Below are 25,646 nucleotides of genomic sequence, written 5' to 3' on the forward strand. Positions count from 1 at the left end.
AAATTATAAATGAAAAATAAACACAAGGCTAAACATGCTGAGTGGCAGTAGTCAATGTTAATAGTACATGTAGTAAAACTGTTGAAACGAACCCTTCACTTGAAACAATCAGGCAAATGTTCTCTAGAAATATGGGTATACATATAATTGAGATACTATTCGTTGGTGCTAAACACTTTTCTTACAACAATTGTGTTCGGTAAAACAAATAACTTTTACATATAAACAAACGTGTATGACATATCTACTTTTTTTTGGTTAATGGTAACTTCTACAGGCACACATAATAAAGGCATATGAAAAATTGATAATGGAAAAGACAATGCCAGTTACAATACATTGCACATGAAAATATATACATGTTATGATAAATACAAATGTAGGAAACTAAAATACTTTTAAACAACACATCACAGGACCTCAATGTTCAACGGTAGTATGCAACCAGAGCATGTGCTATTATAACTATACAGGAGATGTCATATGCCGGAACGAACAAGACCTCCAATGCACTGGTAAATACATTTAACTGTTATTCAAATCCTTTACTATTTAAGTTGTTATGTATATAAGGACAATTGTAGTTTTAAAGTTTTATGTCAGAATACAAAATATCAAGCTAGTAAAACCGAATTTAAAACTATAAAAATGTGTCAAATATTGGGGTGCTAAAACGTTTGTAAGCAAATGTTTTTATTATATCTCCTTTTTTCTATTTTGGTGCACACAAAATAAAAAAATAAGTACACATATGACGTACATTTTGGAAAGAATTCACCTTCTACAAATATAAATTATGTTATATTTCAATCTATATTCATTATAACTATTTACGTTTTATGTACATGCTTGGTGATTGGTGCTTGCTAGTTGTTGTAGATTTATGTTTAATTAACTCATGCATAGTTGTAGTATTAGAGTTATACATGTGCTTCATTAACGATAAAGGCTGCGTTTGTATGATGAAAGTATATTTTGTTGTATTGATTGTATCAGTTATGATTATTTATGACGTCTTGTTTATTTTACTTTGTTGCTGTTATTGAATAATCGGCCGTAAATATTTTAAATAATTTATGTTATTCAATATAATTTTAGAGATAAACAAGTACAAGAACTACATGAAAAACAAATGCAAACTGAATATTTCTAATTTACAATTTATTTTCATGACCTATTATCCGTTCAAATTCTTAACAATGTTTAGATAAGATCTTACAATAATTAGATTATTGCTACTGAACTTTTAAAATCTAGAATGATATAGTTTTTATTTTGATAGATCGTCAAATCAATAACCGATTATGTTTTGTTCGTATATAATCCTTTATGTGAAGCTAAATATATGTACCTAGAATACTAATTTCTCATTGATTCTTTTTTGTAAACATTAAGTATAAAGATCCCAATTTTGTTATTACTGAGGTATTTTGTTAAATATGAAATTGATAATTATTCAATTTGCTAAATATCAATTTTTGTATGATTAATTGGATATTTTTTTCTTTTCAGTCCATAACGCCACTGTCGGAAATATGTTAGCGATGAATCAAAACATTAGAATTATGTTTTTTTCTGGTTCCTATGATTTGTCCTTACAATGTTTGTCCTGTTTTACCAAATCGATAAACAGAGAGAAACCTACCAATATAACACAAAACCCATTACAAACTTTGATATATTTAAATGATTTCTTAACAAGCAGAACGATTGATTAAATGTTGATAACGTAACGTCTAGTGGTATAAATAAAATCAATATGCTTGACGAGAAAAAACAAAACTGTCAATACAGTTCAGGTATGATCATAATTATATACACTTATGAATACATTGGATTATAAAAGAAAACATGAGTACAAATCCCTTCGGTCTCATAACAACAGATGAAGATTCATACTATACTGAAACCACCAAGTATATAATTCACTTTCAGTCTGAAAATTGATTAAAAAAAGGGAAAGCAAAAACTCATAAAATATATTTAATTGATTTTCCTTGTCTTTAGGGACACAACTATTACACATTATGTAGTTTGAAGATACACATTATTAAAGCAGTCATAATACCACTTAGTTACACTTTTATTGATACTATCTCATATTCTAGTTTCGTTAAAAATGTAAAAAAGTTGAAGTTTATATTGATTTTCATCGAATCTTTTGTAGGTACTGATTATTGTGTTTGTAGACCTGCACATACTATGACGTATTTGATATGTGTGGTAAGTAACGATATGAAACAAGCAACTTGTCAGGAAAACCTTTCGTGTTTTACAATATTCACTCGAACTAGGCAAAAAACTTATTAATTCTTAACGTAAGAACACGCAGACTCATTTCGACCAATAACCTAAACATTTCAGGTAGATTGAAATTGAACCTGTGATATAAAAGTTATGGTGTAACTGGATTTTAAAATACCATTATGATATAAAATTGCTATTGTTTAAATGTATTTAATTGTTAATGCTAACCTCGATTAACCAGATTTGAACTTTCTGTTTAACCAAGTAAGATATAAATGAATGGGTTCAAAGTTATTTCATATTTAATCTTATTTCTATTGACCATGTGTAATCTATCTGGATGTGGACATGAGGATATTAACTTAGAGCATTGAAAACTTACACAATTAGATTTATTCGGGTTAATAACGATATATAAATTTGTACGTTACATAGTTATCTTGTTATATAATAACTAATTCCCTTACAGATCACCTTAGAGAACCCCTGTTTTTCGGTTGGATTTGAATTGCTCAGTCTTTAGTATTCTAACTGTTTTTAAATTGTTTATCTTCGAAGTGTGAGTGTTGATTGTCAGTTTGGTATCGTCTTGTTTTGTAACCCGAAAGACATCCTTCTGAATATATATACACTATTAATCAGTTTTCTTTTCTTCATTCTTATTCTTTGTAGTCATTTGTAGTATTGTTTTGCACTAAATTGTTATTTCGCTATAGATGGTAAAACTACTAACATCCTACTGACATTGAAATATATGTCCATTCTCTATGCAATACAAAGTCATACTATGTCTCTTTTTTAACACAGAAGACAAAATACATCTAGCTGAAAACTAAAACAAGGACATTAAAACAACTACAGCTAATTAAGTGAACGATTAACATGAGACGAGCCCACACGGAAGTTTTGATACTGCTTTATTGTGATCAAATGAAACATGGTAGAAGATTTTACTAAACAATGGAGGTTGTTAAAATGGTTCTAGCTATATGCATGCCTATCAATGGCGTAACACATTGCAATTTGAATATTTCATATACTCACCTAATTACTAAATATATTCTAAATAGTTTTATATTTACGCCTATGCGTAGGAACTATATTGTTTAATCTATATACTACTTTCGGGTATGTTCTTTTTTTACCGGGCCCGATTTGGTGGTGTTACATCTCACAAAGTCTGTCAAAATCATTTTGCAAAGAATTCTGGTCAAACCGGTCCTGCTTGCCGTATTAAACTTGCAGTAAGGCGATAGTTTTTTTGGGTTTTTTTTTTGGCTCCGTGTTGAAGGTCTGAGTATGACTTTAAGATGACGAACAACAGTAAAAGCGATGTTCCTTTGCTTTTTATGTGGGTTTTTTTTTGCTGTACATGTACTGATATTGTATCATGGATTGATACCCATATCTTTTTTTTTTCTATTAGTAGAATCAAGGCTTACATGGCAAACAGACAAACGATAAAAATGATAAAAAACAGACAAAAATGGACAACGAAACATCTGATAAAAAAGGATGGTTGCAGGTACAAAAAAAAAAACAGAAATGACTAGGAAATGCAATAAGACAATGTATTACAATAAGTGTTTAAAGCAGCTTCATTGAATGAATAGCGAAATGAAATCTTATTCACAGATATTATCATTGATTTCATTATATATGTAAATCATTATTATATTAATTTGATACAGAGACATGTTAAGTACTCATGATTTAAATAATGTGTGTTCAAATTGCTTGTGCACGAGTAAGTAAATGTGTGCCAATTGGAAACTTCAAGGGGAGACACTTAATGCTTCTGATCATCAATGATTCTACTGTACCTAAGATCAATCCATTTCCCAATGGCAATTGAGAAAACAATGAATTCGACAAAAAACACAAACCATTCAGTACATTGCATACTATACATAGTGCTCTGATAGATAGTTCGATGTTTTAATTGTTACCTGATACACATGTTGTAAGCTATCTTTACATAATAAATACACTAAACTCATACATAGTAAATTGTTGAGCAACCTTAAGTCGACCCGATTTTACATTTGTATTTTTTTCAATCATTAAGTAAAACTGATACATGTGTATTGTTTTTTTTTCCTTTATTACAAATTTAATGTATTTTGTCATAAGATTTATTTTTGTGTGTTTATTTGTTTGCTTTTGGCGAACATACCATTATTATGTAGCTATTTGTGGGGTCTCGGTGGCCTGGCGGACTAAGTAGTTTAACTACTGTATCACTAGTCTGCCAATACTGATGTTGTGCGTTTGAACCACGCGCGTGGCATGTATGTTCTACTTCAATCTTAATTGACAAGCATTGTCAGTATTCCATCCGAAGGTTGGTGGGTCTCTCCAGGCTATCCATCAATAAAAACTGACCGTCTTCAAATAGCCAGTAGTCCTTAAGGGTTACAGACCACCACTTCACCGACTCCAATTTAGAACGTGTGTAAAAGTAGCCCTTTCCTAACAAAAAAATAATGCTTTTGATGTCATTGTTGACTTAAACCAACCAACACATTTGCAGAAACGATACTTTGGTGAAAGCGAAATACATTTAGAACATTTTCTTGTCCTTGAGTTTGCTTTAACAATTGAAGAATAATGCGCTCCATAGTACCTTGTGTTATACTTATCGAAGATATCCGGAAACGGGGATAACTTTCAGTAGTAGTTGCCTTTCGAACGGTCATGTTTCATTACACGATTTTACACATTGGTTGAATATTGGCATGTAGAAAGTAGATACATATACAATTCAGGATATACTTGGTTTCAATGAAGTTACAATTAAGTTAATGTTTTTAGAAATTTGTGGAAATTGAAAAAAAAAATGGTTGAATAGATAAGAATTTTAAATTGGTGGTCTGACACATAACGTGGCGTAAAACACCAGTCATCAATCACTAAAAGGGAGATTCTTAGAAACTACCGTCTACACACGTAAATATGAATATCAGAATAACGTTTTATTATAATTTACTATTGTTACCCATGGGATCTTCAGTTAAAATCAACTTTTGTTAAAACTTATCCGTAGATGATATTAAACAATGTAACACGTATTGTATTTAATTAAATTTACCTGATAATAGTATATTCTAGTTTAAGTTTTTACGTACATTCCGGATCTGTGTAGATATGGATGTTGATTACAATGTAGCATGAATAAAAACTATATAGTTATCGCTTTCATGTTATTGAATCACAGATTATTTCTCTGTTCAACTAACCAACAAAGTTTCAAGAATAAAGAACAATGCTTCAGTAAAGGAGTTACTTCAATGGTCCCCAACCCGTATGTTATCATTTCAAGAAGAATATAATACAGTCTTTGATGAAAGTATACAGCATCTTCTAAATTGCGGCCTTGTTCTTTAGTTCGCATAAGGCAAAATTCACACAGGAAAATCTCAACACAAGCGAAAAGAACCTAGCATTAACCGTTAACTTCAAGTTGCGATGTAACGATGACGTACTTTCACTGATTAAATAACGTAGTTACAACGTTTACTAATCTATCCCCCATGGACTTGTAAGACAGGATACCAATACACGTATATGTTAATGCCATCGATGCAAATGTCGTCAAGGTACATGCATTTGTTAGTGTCAGTGGTTCTTATCGGGAACTACGGCATCCTCCACCAATACAAGCTGACAGCCACGATAATGCCAAGAGTGCTGGTAGTAGCGTTGAACACCAGCAATCAATCATCCACATATGATTTGTGTTTTGAATTATGCATTTGATGCAAAAATTGCACTTGCCAAATTGTAAAATTTCCTATATTACAATTATTTCCAAGTACCAGTAAAATGATTCAAGGAAAAAGACCAAGCTTGTAGTTTTAATACTTTCTACGGCTATTTTCCTAATAACTAAATTGCAGTTGTCATTCATATAAAGATAATAAATAAACGCATACAAACAAGCAAAAGGTAATTGCTGCCCTACACAAATCTGATAGATGTCTTTTATTCATAAAAATCAAACATTTTGAATGTTACTTTTCGAATTAAACTGACATGACTTTACTCTCAAGAAAACAAAAACAATCATTCTGAACATATAGATATATAGATATATTTAAGACTAAAAACTATGAACATTGCAACTGCACTTATTTAAAAAACATAATACTGTCGATTAATTATTGATATTTTCTCCGTCGGTGCTTTCTCTCTTTTTCTACAACGTATGGAATTCAATTTTCATTTCATTCAACTGGATTTTTTGAGTATATAGATTATTATTTATTATTATTATATTTTTTATTTTTATTGTTATTATATTATTATTATTATTATTGTTATCATTTTTATTTTTATTATTATTATTATTATTATTATTATTATTATTATTATTATTATTATCAATACGAATGCCAAGCGGTGACTTTAGACGATGTTCCTTACACAATTAAATCAGATGTAGCTATATACACCATGAAGAAAGCCCTGCATTACTCCATGTTAAAAAAAATGATAAAAAATTAACATTGTTTACAGAAACTATCAAAGTTGTGTCATTCTTCTAAATTACCAACAAATGATAAGCCCATATATAAATTCAAAGTTTTAGTTTAAACATATTTTATCTACTCAAAGTAAAACGGATTGGACACATGTTTAAGTAAACAATACTTATAAAGTCCGCTCCGAATAACAATAAAAAACAATACATTATTAATATGAGAATGCAATATTTCAAAATATACAATACTTTACGAGTCTATTTATTGAAAAAAGATAAAACAATAATAATTTCTTTCATGATAGCTGCATGATAGATTTGTCGATCACAAGTGTGTAATTTTATTGCCATTATTTAATGTATATTAGAAAATGAAATGAAAAAAGTAATTTTTAATGTGTATAATATGCACACAGAGTCACTTACGAGTACGGTATAGAAATTTGCTATACTGTAAAAAAAAGAACAATGTGATTTTTGTTTACATAATAAAAGCTCAAGTCTAATATGAAAAGTCTTAAACACGGTAATCTGTCATAAACAGACCTGTCCATAGGTCTTGTCTGGAGCAGACCTGTCCTCATGTCTGGTCTGGGGCAGACCTGTCCTCAGGACAGGTCCATAGCAGACGTGTCCACAGGTCTGGTCTGGATCAGACTTCTCAATAGGTCTGCAGCAGTCTTAAAAAAGCAGACCTATGTCTGGTATACCAACGACGTAGTTAACTTGATTGTCTGCTAAAAATGTCTCAAGTTAACTTGGAAAGCAATCAAAAAGTCTGCTCCAAGTTAACTTGTGTACAGGTTAGGACTACACCCATCTGTAACATTTAATTTTGTAAGGTTTCATGGACTCTCCCCTTTTTGAATTTACCTTGTAGTTGTTGATACTTTTCTAGTAACCCAAATAATAAAACAAAAAGGAAATAGATTATAAAATTGAGAATGGAAATGGGGAATGTGTCAAAGAGACAACAACCCGACCATAGAACAGACAACAGCAGAAGGTCACCAACAGGTCTTCAATGCAGCGAGAAATTCATTACCACTCATTTGTATTAATCATGGTTAATTCTAATAACAACAGAAAATTCAAACTGCTGCTACACATTTATTTTTATAATGTCTCTCCTTATTCTAATATTTTTTTAAAGAACGTTAACAGACAAACACTCAATTGAACATGTCGAATTGACGTTCGCATACCTATCCTTGCAACAAGTTACAGCTTTCATCATTCCATCCATAAAATGTCTTAAGACAATAGTCTTTACAGTAACTAACACAATTTTCTGTTTCAGAACCGTTGGGTTCAGCTAGTAACCAGTTTGTATAGTTAAGTCCGGAACTGTCTGAAATCCAGTGCCATTGGCCTTCATTGTCAATATCATTTAATCCAATCCATGCAAAATCTGATAACAAAAAATAATTACACGCTTGATTCATGCTGTATAAAGTTATAAACGGAACCTTTAAAGCAGTGTTTAAGAAAAGCAAAAGCTACCAAACGGATATTCAAATTTACTAGTAAATTGTAAGATGTGCATTGTTTTCTTTTATCCCTGCTTTCACGAAATAATATATATCTTTTTCCGAAAGATAAGTAGCGCTATACAATCGAAAAGGTAATATTGTTTTCGATATGTTATCAAATATTAAATTATTTAAAATTTAGCACATTCGCTGGCAGAAGTAAGAATAACACAATTCGTCGAAAATATATTATCTATTTTTGCATGCATGTTTTCACACTATAACATATATCAACGACATTCCTATCTAAACGTTGTTTCGAGGAACCTTATGTTTTAACTTAGCTGACTTAATAAGATCTCAGAGAATACTTTACTCTTTCTAATGACATTTGTGTAATTCAGTATAATGCATGATATACATGATATATTTGTATCAGGAATTCAAAAAAAGGAGACAATTGAAGTATGTTTGTATATTTTATTGTTTCATGTTAACGTGCCGATTTTGTATGACGAACTCCATGTGTATTTTACCTTACCAAATATTCCCTTATATTCACTTCATATACATTAAAACATACACGTTATGTGCATATTTTGAAACTGATCAATACATTAATGTAAATTTAGATTTAGATCTGTAGAATTTAGTTACGAGAGGTTTGTACCTGTTAAATGAGATATCAACCATGAGTCTTCAAACTTTCTCTCGACCTTTGCCAAATGTCCACCATATTCTTCACATTCAATCTGCAACAATAAAGATGAAGCACATGGATGGATTTTCTGACTTTAGTTTGCTCCTTCACAATGAATTAAATGAAACCTTTCTGTGAATATGGTAAAAAAAAACGTGGACAATATTTCGCATTGCTAAGTTATGTTTTCATCTCTGGTGAAAAACACATTTTTCAATACTAATTAGCTACTTACACAATTACTATGTATAAATACTCTTAATCAAGATAGTCTGCAATAGTGTATCGTAAAAGTTAAGTTACAAAATGCTTAATTCAGGAATAATGAATGTGTTTTAACTTGTTGAAGCTATTAATATATTCAAGTTATTTCATGGGGGGACTACAACATGGAAAAAGCTCAAAAGCGCCGTAAATTTATACAGTAATATTTTTATACTAAGAAATTTATACAATTACTTCCACATAAGAATAACTTTCAATGTACTAAAACACTAAATAATTATTTAAATAATATACTGTATTGTTCAATAAAGACTAAATCAGGTCAGTTTATAATTTTGTTTATAATTTATTTGTTATACATTAACACTAGTGATCTGTATGCATATTGTTTATTTGTGGATTAAGGCGACAATAGTTTACCGATGTTCAAATCTTCTTCGTCTTTAACAAAGTGAAAATCAATGTAAAAACATAACACATGAGGGAATCGCTTGAATCACAAAAGTAGACAAACCGAGTGTGCGTATAGGGTAAGCTTCTCTTGACATGTATTCATTATATGCCTTGCAAATTCCCATTCATTCATAATTATTATATCACTTTCAGGAAAGGAACACACATGGTTTAGATAAATACCAAACGACGATACTGGAAGCATCTCAAGATCTACTCATCATCTATATCACGAATATATGATTAAATATTAAATAGCTTATGATATGTTACTTTGGTCATTAACAGTGATCAACATGCGAGTATAACAAACTTAAATGTGTTAGTCAATGACGCCTTCAAGAAAACAAGTCTTAAGCTATTAACATCTCACATATTATATGGAAATTTACCTATTGTTCTTTTGCTATAATTTCGTTTTTGGGCGTTGTTTGGTGAATGTTTTAGTCCCAATCCGTTTATCGATACGCATAGTTTGTACTATATGCATAGCAAGTAGTTGCTATTTACCTGTACTGATCAACAACATACCGAATCGTCTGAAACACTACCGAACATTACTGAATTGACTGCAAGCGAATTAGATGGACAGTTCTGAATTTACAGTAGACAGATTTAAACATTCACTGAATAACACGGAATAAATTATTGTTCAGACATTTCAGATGATATTACTACCAAAATGATCGTTTCAGATCAAAATTGGTTGACTATTGTTTGGTTATCAAAATAGGCAGGTTGAAGCTTTTGTTTAATCAATTATTTTTAACGAACATGTATTTTTTTATCAAAGATATATTACAAGAATTAGGTAACATAACTTTGTTAAGCAAATGATTGATCTGCAGTTGAAGGTTACGTATGATACTTATGTAAATTCTAGCAGTTCACTATAAGTACACTTTCACTTCCTGAGTACTAGTAGTTAAAATATTACACTGTAGTGTAAAGATGAATAATTGATTGTTTAACTCCACTTTCGGCACTACTGGCTACTAAATCAAATTGAGAATGGAAATGGGGAATGTTATAACGAGACAACAACCCGCGAAAAAAAGCAGAAAACAAACAAAGGCCACCAATGGGTCTCCAACACAGCGAAAAAATCATGTACCCGGAATCAGGCTTCAGCTGGCCCCTGAACAAAAATGTGTACTAGTTTAGTGAAAACGGACGCCACACTTAACTCTGAAACATATAAATGAACTAAAATTGAATATTAAAATTAACAAAGGCCAGAAGCTCCTGACTTAGGACAGGCGCAAAAATGCGGAGGGGATAAACATGTTTTGTGAGATCTCAACCATCATCTTTACCTCTTGCAAATGAAGACTAAACAAACACACATCAATACGCACAGTAAAACTCAGTTAAAAAGAAGTCCGAGTCCGATGTCAGAATAGGTAACTGATGAAATTAGCAAAATGACGGTGATACACAAATTAACAAAGGACTACAGCAGTATTACTGACATGCCAACTCCAGACATCATGTATCGTCATCACAATTACACAGTATTTTGTGGCGATCAGTTATTATTGGAGGCGGAAGCCGGAGTGCTCTGAGAGACCTTCAGCAGAAAGCTGACAATCCCCGTCAATTATACACTACACGAAATCCCGGATTTCAAGAGGTATGCAAATGTTATGTAAATGTATTCAGAGACCGACATTTACATATATTTACAAAACATTGAGTTTATCTTGTCTTAACATGTAGTAAATATCAACATCTCTTGTGCTATACCCTCCTATGGGCGGTTATGAGAGACCGCGGTTTATAAAATATATTAACACCTAATCAAACCATTTTAAAGTTTAGAATTTGCATATATTTATGACCATCTCAAAACTTTCGCAAAGTTATGTATTTGTATACCTCTGCAAATGGAAATCTTTGTCATATATTTTTCTATGATGTAAATTTATCCGCAAATGTGTTTCTTTGTCAAGGTAGCAAAGCATCATCATTCAAATAATTTTATAGGGGTTATAAAGTGTAAGGTGCATTTACATTTGCCTGGTATGTAAACCAATTCAAAACGAGAACTTTATAGAGGGGTGTAAAGCATCATTTCCTTTAATCTGCAGAGACCTGTCAAATGTATTGTAAAGGAATATTTTTGTTAGTCTTTATAGTCGGCTGAAATGTATGTCAAATCAGAACATATCAAAAGCCTTTGAACATATTCCTAAATGTATGGTAAATACATAGATTTGCAAACAATTTGTTTAATTAAGAAATGTGGTCAAATGATAATATCAATGACATGTGTAAATATATTGGGCATATGTAACTTTGAATACATATGCAAAGAAATGATAAAGAAAGATATTTCACACAGCTAGAAATGTATGTGTAAATATATTGGGCATATGTAACTTTGAATATGTATGCAAAGATATTATAAAGAAAGATATTTAAGACAGCTAGAAATGTATGTTAAATAGTTATATTTGCTTTTAATTTGCTGATATATTTGAAAGGTGCAGAGTATATATATGGACAAAATATTGCCATAGCTTTACTGGTCAAGCTATGATATGATAAATATAGCTGCTTTGGGATTGGTTTTGGCATATTGGTAATATCATTTATTATACATGTATTTTAATAATTTCGTTTTAATAAAAAAAAATTTAAAAAATCGGGTCTACAAAATCGGTTCTTGGTCTCTTCTCTGTTTGATGTACTGCGTGAATTTCTTTATCCATAAAAATCTTCTATTCTCGGGAAGCTATAATGGTTCATTCTCATAGCATAAAACGATCTTTGAGTACCTCTTTGAAACTTCTGGAATTGCACGAGTCATAACTCACTCTGTTTATAAAACATAGAATTAATTTTTTTAAAAAGAGACATATACTACAATATGTATTATGTGTTACTGCAGAGACATACATTCTATATATATATGTCACTGATTACTGGTAAAAATAATACACATATACAAATTAAGCCTAAACAATACTAGATATGCGGCCTCAGTATCAAATTTAAAATCGGTAGCATTTGGAAGATTATCGAGCGATTTATCAAGTTTTTATAGAAAGTCCAAGTTTCTGAAAAATGTCTAGAAATATTCCTTCGTCGGTATATTATTTGCCAAAAAATATTTGACACATAACACATCTTGAGAGAATGTTTTTTTTTTTTTTAAAGAATCGGCTAGTTTGCACACATATATAAACGTTAAATCTATTGACGAATATTTGTAACATTTGTTTTCCTTATCCGTTAAGTCCAGTCACGAGATGTTTAACTCCGTGTGCTTCATGAAGCGTCCTCTGCAAAAACTTTCTTGTGTGTGAGAAAGAAAGTTAAAAACTACATACAAAGAACCAGTGAGTCACATGTCATAATTGACACACAATTTACCAATGAAATCAAACAAAATCGATAGATAATATCATTCCATCGACGAGATGTCGTCCTTCCTCCGATCAACGGGGTTTATCAGCAGTTAAGTGTGACAATTATCACCTTTTACAGAAAGATCTGGTCCGAAAAGATCAATAGAAGACCACCGCTAGCATCAATATCCATCAATATAATAAGGCACACATAATTATCATTTCTTTATGATTTATAAATTGTCTTAAAACAATGCTCCCGATGTCATTTGATTGTGTTGTTTTTAAATACGCAAAACTAAAATAAGTTATCGAACTATCAGTTATTCGATATCTCATTTACCGCCTATTTTATCCTAAAATTTTACAGCTTTCATATGTACTTTGACAGGAATCTTTTTTTTTCTATCATGATCAAATAAGTTGTTTTTTTTGTTTTTTTTTTTTACATACTTTGCACACATTTCAATTGAAATAACATTGAAACAAGATTGAAGGTTACATAAGTCACAAAATTGATATAAATTTGTTTTAACATAATTCAAGAAGATTTGTAAACGACAATTACATGTTACACTAACGTTGATAGGGGCTCGTATCATGGGAAACCTATCTTTAAAAAATATAAGGCAATTGTACCCTGTACAACAAGACGAAGTCTAGACTTATAGTTTTAGCGGAAATGTATATGACTTGTGTTTGAATAATGGAATATCTTGCGCTTCTTTCTTATACATATTTTACGCAAAGTCTTAAAATAACTACATGTATTATTTGTCCTTTAACAGCCGAGTCTACAACATGTATCATTGTACTTGCTTTTTACACAGGCGGAAAATAAGGAAAGAGGGGCAACATACATAAACTACCGTTATTGTTAAACCGCATTGATAAGTGTTTAAAACTCTAATATGTTGAAATATTAAAAAAGTATTTTCCAATAAAAAAAACAAAAAAGGTGAGAAGCCCCTGTGTCAATATACATGATATATATATATATAGGCACATTTTTGATTTTAAAATCTTTAACTCGCATCATGCTTATCGTTGAAGCTGTTAATATCAATTCCTTTGGTCCCTGGCGGATATAAGTATTCCTCCCTTACATACAACTCCTCCGTTCACGATGTTGTAATACCTATGCAGGTTAAACTTCAATTTAAAGGTTTATCTATTGAAGTTTTAGTTCTTTGGGTACCAAACGTGACCTTAATAATTTAATTAATTTGTAATTAGTTAATTATGCAAGTTGCAAATCTGCAAGAATCTATCAATGCAAATGCCTATATATATTCAAATGACTATTCAAAATGTGAGGTTAGTTCATAAATTAATAGTCATTGTAAAAAATGCAAAAAGAATGTAAAAGTGAATTGCTTTTGGCAAGAGACGCACACTCATTTCATGATTGTATCTACTAATCAATGCACATAAGTTATGGACTAGTACTGCACCCGTATTAACTAGCATTGGGGGTTGCAGGTCATAGTCTAGGTGTAAAAGGTGCCCTGACCGCTCTTACAATTTTCTGTAAAGTTTTCAGTAAAAAAAGGATGTTGACACATATCATATGCTATGAGAATTAAATGACGATTCAAGTAGATCAAATAAAAATTAACCGAGCGTTTCGAGGAAGATAAAGAGTACTCTAAGGGTTGCAAGCGCAACATGAGTTTAAAGGCTGCCAATCCTTCTAAATTTGCTACTAGAGACACTCTTAGCAGATGCGATTAATCTTTAGCACTAAGATTGTGCCAAAACTAATTTATGGCAGACTAAGTGCTTCGTTTTTATCAACCAAGTTTCATTAACCATTTACAGAAAAAATTAAGTGTAAACGTTTACAACACAAAGACAAAAGTACAGAAATGAAAAATGCTACCCAAGACGTCATAGTAGAGAGGAGACATGCAACAACGCCAGCGGATGAATACCATGAACAAAATGGTCCACTAAAGTAAAAAATAACCTAAGACTAGAACTATCAGGGGCGGATCCAGGACGTCGATGTCTGGGGGGGGGGGGGGGGGGGGCGCACCATGAAACCAAAATTAAAGATTTTTTTTATATATGCATATATGCGAGTGTGGGTGGTGGTGGAGTCATGTATTGGGGATGATGGTGGTCGTATGGGGGAGGGGTTAGGGGGGGGGGGGGGTGGGGTCGTGTCTTCATTTTTATATCTTTTCATTATTTTTTGGTCCATTTCTTTCTACTCTTTTATTTGTTGCCAATTGTCGTCTATTCTTTACAGTTCATCACAGCTTTAATCTGTTTTCTATATTTTTTGGGCCCTTTTTTTTTCTAGCCTTAACTTTTTAACCTATTCGTACCCTCATACATGGTAATTAAAACAAGAAAAAAATATAAACATATTACTGTACTATAATAGAAAAACAAAGGATATGGGGTATTCATCCATGCATGACACAAAATCAGTACATGCACAGCTAAAAAACACGCAATAACCTTTCATTGCTGTTCTTCATCTCAAATATAAGTAGGTTTTCTATGATACAATATAATTTTATTAATGATTATATATAAGGCACAGACCATTCATGTTTTGGGGAGGGGGAAGGTTTTGTTTCCATAAACAAAATAAGAGGAAAAAAACACGACATTCAGTTTTAAAAAAAAAATGCTGTATGCATTGAAAAAAATCGTTTGTTGTTTAATAAAGTATGAAAAAGGCTGTTTTGAGACAGGCACCTTCCCCAGAAACCGTATACAATGTTAGTATTTGTTAAAAAAGACCTATCTCATATCGAAACTAACATTCTTGTCACTAAACATCTATTTTTACATATTCTTTTAAGACCGATTTTAGTTGGTAATTTATTTCCTGATCAGAAGATTTCACTTGTTAATCGATCTTGATCCTGTAATATTGTATATTAGAAACCAATAAATATGTTCGTAATAATTCCAATCAGCATGTACATGTACATGTAGTTTACATAAATGCTTTTGGATATAGACATTACCACAACAAAGGTGTCAATATTTACACACCAATCGATAAGTTGTCATAAGTCACACATGTTGAAGCTGGGGTTAATTAACGGCCGGTTTAGGAAGTCAAATCAAGCTGTCTTGATTTTCAATTTAGATAAGCAGATACAATAGCAATAAAACTCTGTCAGACAATTTTTTGTTGACCCCGACTGTGGGGGGGGGGGGGTGCACGTGCCCCCCGTGCCCCCGGTAAATCCGCCATATCTTTGGAATATGAATAAAGCTATGGGAATGAAATAATTATCTCTAGCATATCTTCGAGGACGTCCTAAATAATGCCAAAGGAATAATACATTTACATATACATTAGTAGGTCCGCAAATATATCTGGCAGAAAAGTAGTTACATTTGTCAAACATTTACATGATTGCCCAAATTGTTGTAAATCTGCCTTTTCGTCTAGTAATACTTTAATTATATTTATTAGTATGAATGACGAAATAACTGTGTAGGTGTCATACAAAAATGCAACCAACCATCATCAATGGCCTTTTGTTAAAGTAGGCAACCTCTAATCAAACAAAGCAGTTTTGATGTAGATGTTGTTAAATAAATTACTACAACTACATGTTGCAAGTAAATTTTCTTAATAAAAACTGATGTATAAATATGCATTTAAACCGATTTTATTCTAAATTCAATTGCCTATGGTTTTGCATTTAAATCTAATTGTAACTGTACCACAGAATATTCTCATTTAAGACATCAGAAAACAAGAGCGCCGTTTCATACAAGTGATAGGTTTTGCTTGTTATAAAGCCAGGTTTAATGCACCATTTTATACGCAAGAAAATGTAGTATCAAGTAAGGAATATGGCAGTTGCTTTCCATGTCCGTTATATGTGTTTGAGCTGTTAATTTTGCCATTTTATAAAGGACTTTCAGTTCTGAATTTCCCTTGAAGTACGGTATGTTTGTCATTTTACTTTTTAGTAGATCATCTGCCATGCATTGCTTATACATTGGCATATATAAGAATGAGGCAGTCTAAAACTATAGTCATAACTTTTCGTGCATAGGTTTCATATCAATAGAACGTGATATTAGTTGGCGTGAAACAAAACATACCAAGTGGTATGCATAAGTGTAAATAACATTGGTTAAAACAATCTGTTTAAAATTCAGATCTGTTGCAACTCGCATGTTAATAAATGAGGATAACGAAATCAGAGATCCATATAGTAATAAGATTGTGTTAAGGTAAGATTATGAGATGTAATGGTACATTTGATTTGCTTATTATTTAACTATTTTTTTATCATGAAAAAAATCCCTTCATGTACAATCTCCATATTTTCACTTTAAAGACAAACCGACGTATAGACGCAAGGTTTATATCATACATCGATATCTGATCTAGCTGGTTTTCAATTTAAAAAAAAACAGATAACACATGAACAAAGCAAAAAAGTCGGGCAAACAAACTACACTTTTTAAAACACTATACCGAAATGTGCGAACACTACATTACACCTGTGGTAAATGCATTTGCTCAGTAAGAATATATTCAATCTTCCACAATATTAATTTTCTGTCATATTTAGTAAAACAACTAATAACATATGTAATAATGAACTAACATTTACAAGAATCAGCTGGATTTGTGATTGAAAAGGCGCATTGTGCGAACAGTATTCGTTTGAATATTGATCGAGAATAAACTTCGTCTTTCGACATCGGAAACACATTTTTACTATATATACCTTGTTTATTCATTAAAGCACTTTCATTACACCTATTCAAATATGGTTAATCATTTTCTTCCAACATTTACTATATTATCTAGCCAAAGAAAAGCCAAATGATCCATATTTGAAGATGGTGTTTTTATAGGGCAACTGCAAAGTTTCATTAGAAGGCTGCATCTAGACCTATATCATATTAATTAAGTTTACAATGATGCAAAAATTCTCTCGGCCTATAAACGATAAATTAGTTATATTTTTGACATATAGATATTGATACCTGAAGAATTATTTACCTTTAAGTGCAATTTTATCATTTTTGGAAGTTTTTTTAAGAAATGCAATTTTATGTAAATATTGCGCAATTAACATTTTAGTTTGCATTTGATTTGGAATTATGGTATTTTGTTTTATAAGATTTTATAAGATTCAGACAATGTTTAGATGAAAAATATCATACAGGTACCAGAAAAGGGCATTGTGTTTAATTCTAGCAAAATTTTAGAATATTCATATTTGACATTTAACCTTGATTTAACGAAAATTGAACCGTACGAATTATTGACGACCGGACAAAATAGAAAGTACAGGTAATACGCTTTCGAATGATATACAATATAGCCGTATGTTAGGTGTATGCATTAAAGTCGTTAACTAAGCGTCTTTTTGAAAAATGTCACTCGCCTAATTCTCCAGAAAGAAAAGAATTTCCTGCTTATACAATTACTGGTTTTGATATGAATTTCAAATTTAAGTGAATAATTATTCGAGATCATATTTCTTATGATTAAGAAAAACTAAATATCGAATCAACTTCTAGCTAGAAGTCGGAAGAAGGTTAAATATATCGAATAGTCAATAACAAAATGGCTGCTCACTTACATACATTAGTCTGAGGAATAAAAGATATGAAATAGGTAAAATATGAACCAGGAAGAGTTTACTAATCAATAGAGCACAAACTTGTTAATGTTCTTTTATCCCAAATCAAAGAGCCTTCTTATAACTAACAACCAAATACGTTAACATACTTTAATCTTTGCAAATGTTATTCATTTAAACACAACTTTCTTGCACGGAGGACCTCCCTTATATTAGGTAAGTAATTCAACTTAAATTGTGTCTTCCTTCCATTGTTATGTCAATATAGAAATATTGGTAGTAAGGTTTTAGAAATTTCAGTGGTATGTCAGAAAAATGAATCAAGTTAAGGCAATTTTATGTAACAATAGATTTTAAATCAGCGTCTATGCAAAATCAAGAGGTTGAAATTCGTGTAAAAACGTAAATCTGAATATAGTTTGAGGCCTGGATTGGTCTTAGTATTTATATTTTATTTATGTTTATTGCTTATAGGCAAAAGGGGAATACTTATGTTTTGCAATTCTGAATGTCACTCTTTCTCAGCACTAGTTTGTTTATCAATGTCTACGGACAAACAGTTGTGACAAGGACTAATGACTAATGATAAAAAAAAACAAACAAACTAATTCGAAAAAAACGTAGCCAATTTTGTTTGGTACTGCGTATAGTGGCTAAGATATCGTCTAATGGCATGAACTAAAGAACAGACGTCTTGCTAGTTTGATGAATGTATTAAAAAAGCCAAAGGAAGTACGTCAACGATAGTGACGTTATAATTGAACGGCACGCTATACTGTACGTCTAGTAAGCGGACTTCACAACATCCTGGGGCCGAGCAAAAGATGAAATTACAAATATTAAAGCTACAAGATTATCTGACACTTGACTAGAAAATTATTGAGAAACTCTAAAATCTCTGAAATGAGTTAACTTCTATGAAAAACTAAATAAAATTGAATTTAAAGTCTCTGAATTATGAATTATTTTCGTTTGTCCATTTCGTAATGTCCTCCATGGCAACACTTTAAGCTTCTAGAAGTAGAAGGATAATTGAAATCACAAGTATTGTCTATTATAAAGACTATATTTGTTGACACTTCAAGAGGTTTTGTAAAGTAATTGCGATGTATAACGGTCTTTTGTAGGTTCATTAATATCTCGTCTGATGTCAATCAATTCTGTTATCATATGATCAGGCAATGGCTCGTCCCATTTCATATTTTCGCTCCAAAGTTACTGGACTGATGATCCCGAGTGGATTATAAATCTTGAACGATTCTCTTAGTACTTCGCGTTTCGTTATGAGGTCTATTCCCGTATCTAGCATATTTTCAGCATAATTTAGTGTATAGTGATCTGTATTCTAACGCACGCCTAATATTTTGACTACCTGTGCTGTGTCGAGAACTCTTTCAGATTCTGCAAGTTGTGGGTTGTTATAACTTGTTATTTGATGCCCACGCGCGTAGATTGAATCCACCATCTGTGAATGATTAGCGAATAACCTTGAAATATCGTGACAATTCATCTGCGGAATTAAAACTAGAAACAATATTGTATACGTACAAATCTCTCATTAAATTGTCAGTAAATTCTGTCTGGTGGTTTTTGATATGTTTTGATAAAACAGCATCTAATATAAAGGGTGAGCACGTGGCTTCGAATAATACAGACTTAAACCTGTAAGTCGTAATACAACTGCTTAGGTCTGTTGGATTGCTTAACCAGAACAATCTTCAATATCTAGTCCAACATTGAGAAAGGCCTTTTCAATATCTGTACATACGGCGTATTTATTCATTTATTCATTTTAAAAGTATTGCGGTTACATCATTCAACTTTGGAGGTACGTCAAGTAGGCAATCATTTAAGCTGGCGGTGTTCGTAGTTTGTCTACAACTACAGTCATGCACGATCCTGATAGGTGTAGTTGCGGAATCACTGCATGATGAGGGATATAATGTAACTTGGTATTTGGTTTAACTTAATCTTTGTCGACCTTCTATACAAACCCTCGCTTTTCCTGTTCTTCGATGATTTCTCCATACTTTTGTTATAATTGAGGTTCTTTACTAAGACGTCTAATAACATTTTCTGTCCTACGCAAGGCAACTGCTTTGTTTGTCGGTAATGGCGGATCCCCGGTTTTCCAAGGTAGTTTTGCATTATACTTGTTGTCAAGAAATGACACTGATGAGTTTTCTTACATCGTTTGATATTAGTCTATATCTGTATTAGTGTTCTTGCTTTCTATACCAAGGGACTCGATTTCCCAAAACTTTGATAAGTTACATCCCTCTGCTTGATGAGACACAATAACGTTCAATATTGTATTTCTGTTTGATCCTCTTATACATGTCGTTGGTTTAGAAAGTAAATATCCTAATTTAGATTCGACGACAGTCGGTCCGATACCTCTTATGATTTTATCTCTAACTATACTCCAGTAATAATCTGCTCCAATAAGTAAATTGATATCAAACATGTCATCTTCGGTAATTGAATGCGCTAATTTCAAACCACACAAATGTCCCATCTTAACTACTGATTTAATGTGTGTCTGCAGCGGTAGTGCTATTTCAGGTATGATAAGTACATCGAGTGGTATGTTTTCTCCATCGTCAGTTTTTAAGTATATCGTTGCCAGTTGCATATGCCTTACTTGTTTGTTTTGCTTTCCGAATCCAGAAAGATGAACTATTTCGGTCCCGTTTATACCTATATCTAGTTTTTTGGAGAGTGCTTCTGTGACGAATGCCCTCAGTGCCCCTTCGTCTAGTAAATTACTAGCATCTGTTGACTGAATTCCTGAGCTCACGCTAGCGACAGCGATTTTCTCATATAATCTAGTAATTTTCTTAAATGTTACATGCAGTTAAAAAAACAATTAAAAAACAAGTAGTAGAATATACGTTGTGTATTTGTTCCGGACCATATGCGTATTTGAACCATACGCGTATGATCATGACCATATGCGTATATACTCATATGGTCCGGTTAATTAACACAATGAACGTTGAAAAGGTTTCCCATAAATTAAGAGCTTCTAAAAACGAAATGTTTACTTATTCTATCATATTGTTATCATTGTTACATGATTAATGAAATAAAGTGAATTTTACTTACAAATAAGAAATATAGTAAAATCAATTTTACATGGTCATCATTGCTTTGTCTGTTCATTTGTTTGAAACTCAATATGTCGAATAACGTCAAGAAATAACTAAATGAACTGTTAAACAAGGCGCCAATTGCTTCATTCACAGGAACTTTGGTCCTTATCCCCTCTTTCTTTTCTGTGTTTTTATTAAATCAAAATTTCTTAAATATTTCAAATTGTTTTTAATGTTTTAATGAGTTCTTGCTCCTATTTATACGATCTAAAATTAACAGAAAAATAGTATAAATGGGAGAAAAACACAATAATTAAACGGAAATAAGTTGAGATTAGAAGAAATTTTGTTTCAGAAATTATAATTTAAACACTAAGAAAAAAGAAAAATAGGTCCTTACCAAAAAAAAAAAAACAAAAAAAAACAAAAAACCGTGGTTTCACTTGCGGACGAAAACGCCGACAAGATTAAATTACGTATTTAACTGACGATATCGGGATAAGGACATTTAGTCAAATCTTAACAGGAAGTTGTGATAATATTAAAAAACTGATACGGATAAAAAAAAATAAAAATGTCAAAATATTCAGGCTGTAAATAAATCTTTATTTGGTTAAGTTGATGCAAGCATACGATCTTTATTGCGTCTTATACTAATAGAGGCAAATAATGTAAACGACTATATTATATAAATTTGTACACAACTATGAGCTATGAGCATATTTCTGAGTAGGTTTAAAAAATTCAAACCAATATATTTTACTGTGCGTTGGCTTTCGTTAGCAGTCACTATCTTATAGATTAACAACTGTTGGCTATATTGATCATTTAGAATCTGCATTAAAGCTGGAGGACGAATATTGTGTTAAATAATTCGTTTGATGTGTCATTTGTATGCAAGAGTGACATCCATAATATGGTGTATATAATCATGTCAGAATTAAAACGAAGCAGACATATTGTCTTAATTTATCTGCATTACTTGATTCCCTAAAGACAAAAACATGTTTACTCTGTAACTCCCCCCCCCCCCCCCCCCCCCCCAACACAAACACAAATACACACAAGATACACATACGCACAAACACAAAAACAGAACACCATAACCACCTTCTTAATCCAGAAACTTCAAACTTATGTCGAATCCTTTAGTGAGAAATTAGGATTGGAACCTACAGATTGCAAACAAAAATTGATTTCCCCAAAGGCGACAATAGTAGTTTTTTTCGAGATACAGACCGTAGCAAGTTGATTTTTAGAACGAATCCTTGCTAGAATAAAGAAAAATAATTCGAACAGTATTTTCTAGTCCAAAAAATATAGGTTCCCGTTGCTTTTCTTAAAGCATACTCTTAATTCTGAATACCATGTTATCTTCATAAAATGGCTGCGCCCATAAAATCTTATGGTTTATTGTAACCTATATAAAGCATCTGAACTTTTTTCAAAAAGACTATATATGAAAACCGAAATATATTATCTCCCAATAATGATGAAATGTTGGGAAAATTAGCCAGACTTATCTTACATTATTCACAAAGCAGGGATAGCAAACAATTATTAATTTAAGCCTTCATTTTTATAATTAACGTTAACACAATTTTCCACTAAAAATGAATGTTACTTTATTCAATTAGAAGTACTCACTTAGCCAAATCTAATAATTTTATCTTATATTATGACTTTTTATGACAATAGATAAACATGCTAGATAAAACACTCTTAAATGATTCTAGCGAAGGCAAGATAACAGGTGCACCAAGATTCAGACAATATTTAAAATTAGTAACGTGTGCCGGTTTGGGTTCAGAGAATAAGTTGTGTGCTCCTGCGAAGGAAGTTCGAATTTATTAGAAAAATACCTATATTATGTATGTGGTCTAAATACTTATATGGTCCGGCCCGTTAATAACCAAACGAGTAAAATATTCATATGGTCCAACCATACGCGTATGGTCCACATACTCATATGGTCAGGAAGACATTTATATAAGAAATAGATACGAAAAAAAAAAATCGTACAAGCATGTATTATAATTCTAATGAATAAATAAAGGGGCCTTAGCTGTCAAATTCAGGATCACCGATATCACTGAAATTACCATACTATAAGAAACAATTTACTATGTATATTTCTTGACATTATACTTATATAAGATATAAGATCGTAAAAAGAATAAAACAATTTCTTACACCAAATCTATGGGTTCTTTTAAAGTTAATTGCATAGCGATATCATGGATGTACTGAGTCGTATTCTTTGATTTTCAATGAACTCATCATAGATACCCGGAATAAAATTGTGTACGCCAGACGCGCGATTCCTCTGCAAAAGACTCATAAGTGACGCTCGAATAAAAAAAAAATGCAAGGCCAAATAAACTAAGAAGTTAAACAGTATAATGGACTCAACATTTGAAAGATGTAGATAAACTATTCCTGGGGTAAAAAATCCTTAGTATTTCGAAAAAATTCTAATTCAATAAGAGTGTAAATGGCTTTTTCAAATTTCTGTTAATTTTAAAAGTCATTAGTCTGTTGCTTACCGTGTAGATGTCTTTTTTCGGTACATTTTTTGGTTTTGGATTTAGGGGAGGGAAACTGGGGGTTGGGGGTTTGGGGGGGGGGGGGGGGGGAGTGAGGAGAAAAGATGACATGTCTTTAAAGTACTTATCCTACATATTTCAGTATCAGTATAGATATATATTCATGTACTCCGATAAGTCTCACAATTTCGTTGAACAGACGCTTCATTTCGTTCGTCCGAAATTACAAGCTAGCATTGAGTGATAACCAACCAGATATGGAAGACGAATGTCCACGGGAGGAAAACAATACGTCTAATAGTTTTACAGTTAAGAACACAGATAAGCACCAAACAGGTAGCAGCTGCAAGCTCTTGAATACCGAATGAGTTGGGAAATGTATATCCCATATGCAGGTGAAGTTGGTATATTGCTACTAAGGAGGGGAAAAATGATAATTTCAAAATTAAAATAGTCTCGTTGTCATAGACTCTGGTACTGAGATGATCATTTATGTCAAATTCGAGGTATAAGTCTAAACACGAGGCGGAGGAAGCCGTTTCTATTGTTTCTTTAATTTCTAGTTCTGGAGGATATTTTAATGGAACCCAATCCGAAAAGTTGGGATTGTTAATGGACAGAACATCATCAATGTATCTGAATGTGAAATGAATTGATCTGGCTTCTTTGATCTTCTTGTTTTAACAAGTGTCTGAAGGAACTCCGACTCATATGAAAATAAGAAGAGGTCGACAAGGAGAGGCGCACAGTTCGTTCCTATAGGAATGCCGACAATTTGTTGTAAAAGTCTAGCTCCAAATTCAACAAATATGTTTGGAGTATTTCGGACATGAAGAAAGCCTCTAAGTTTTAAAATTATATGAAAAAAAAAATAGTTAGATTGTCAGTCGTTTTAGAAGTAAATTTAAGTATGCATTGTTTGGTCGTCCATACATTACATGTACACTATTTTGAATATAACTGAGGTATACCATGTTTTATTAAGATCCGCTAGATATATTTTGAATGTGCTATTGGAACGAGAGGCAATAAGATTAAACATATATTTGTCTCGAAGGATTGTTTTTCTCATTCAATGTCATTACATGTCTCTTTGTGTTCATTGGTGCAAAGTAATAAAACTGGAATCGTAGCATCTTTATGATTATGATTGCATTAGTATGGATTTAAATTTGATTCAAACCGAAGATGATAACTTCAGTACACAAATTAAAGTTGACGACACACCCTTTAATTTTTCCGTGGACCATTTAATTGATCTGAAATATTTTGACTTTTTGACCTCGCCAGCTTTGATGTCAAGCGTAAATTTGTACCTACAATATTTGTCCTTTAATTATGGTTTTAGTTTTATGATACATGTTATCAATCGTTTTTATTTCTTATGACCATTAGTGGTCCACAAATATCATGTCGACATTAAAATGAAATAAAGTCTAACATACCAGGTACAATGGTGAAATTACTCCTTCGAGAGTCAAACAGAA

General features: G+C 31.8%; 1 protein-coding gene across 6 annotated transcripts in view; it reads left to right on the plus strand.

Annotated features, from left to right (window-relative positions):
• LOC127714802 (slit homolog 3 protein-like) overlaps positions 1-25,646 on the plus strand; it is a 215,645-nt gene that overhangs the window by 180,430 nt on the left and 9,569 nt on the right. For 2 of the 6 annotated variants that reach the window (XM_052220837.1, XM_052220836.1), the window contains exon 7: positions 417-515. In XM_052220837.1, the coding sequence (XP_052076797.1) occupies positions 417-515 (99 nt within the window). The other 4 variants (XR_007987941.1, XR_007987943.1, XR_007987944.1 and 1 more) reach the window with 4 other exon arrangements.

Source organism: Mytilus californianus, unplaced genomic scaffold (genome assembly GCF_021869535.1).
Source record: "Mytilus californianus isolate M0D057914Y unplaced genomic scaffold, xbMytCali1.0.p SCAF_9, whole genome shotgun sequence".
Classification (NCBI taxonomy): domain Eukaryota; kingdom Metazoa; phylum Mollusca; class Bivalvia; order Mytilida; family Mytilidae; genus Mytilus; species Mytilus californianus.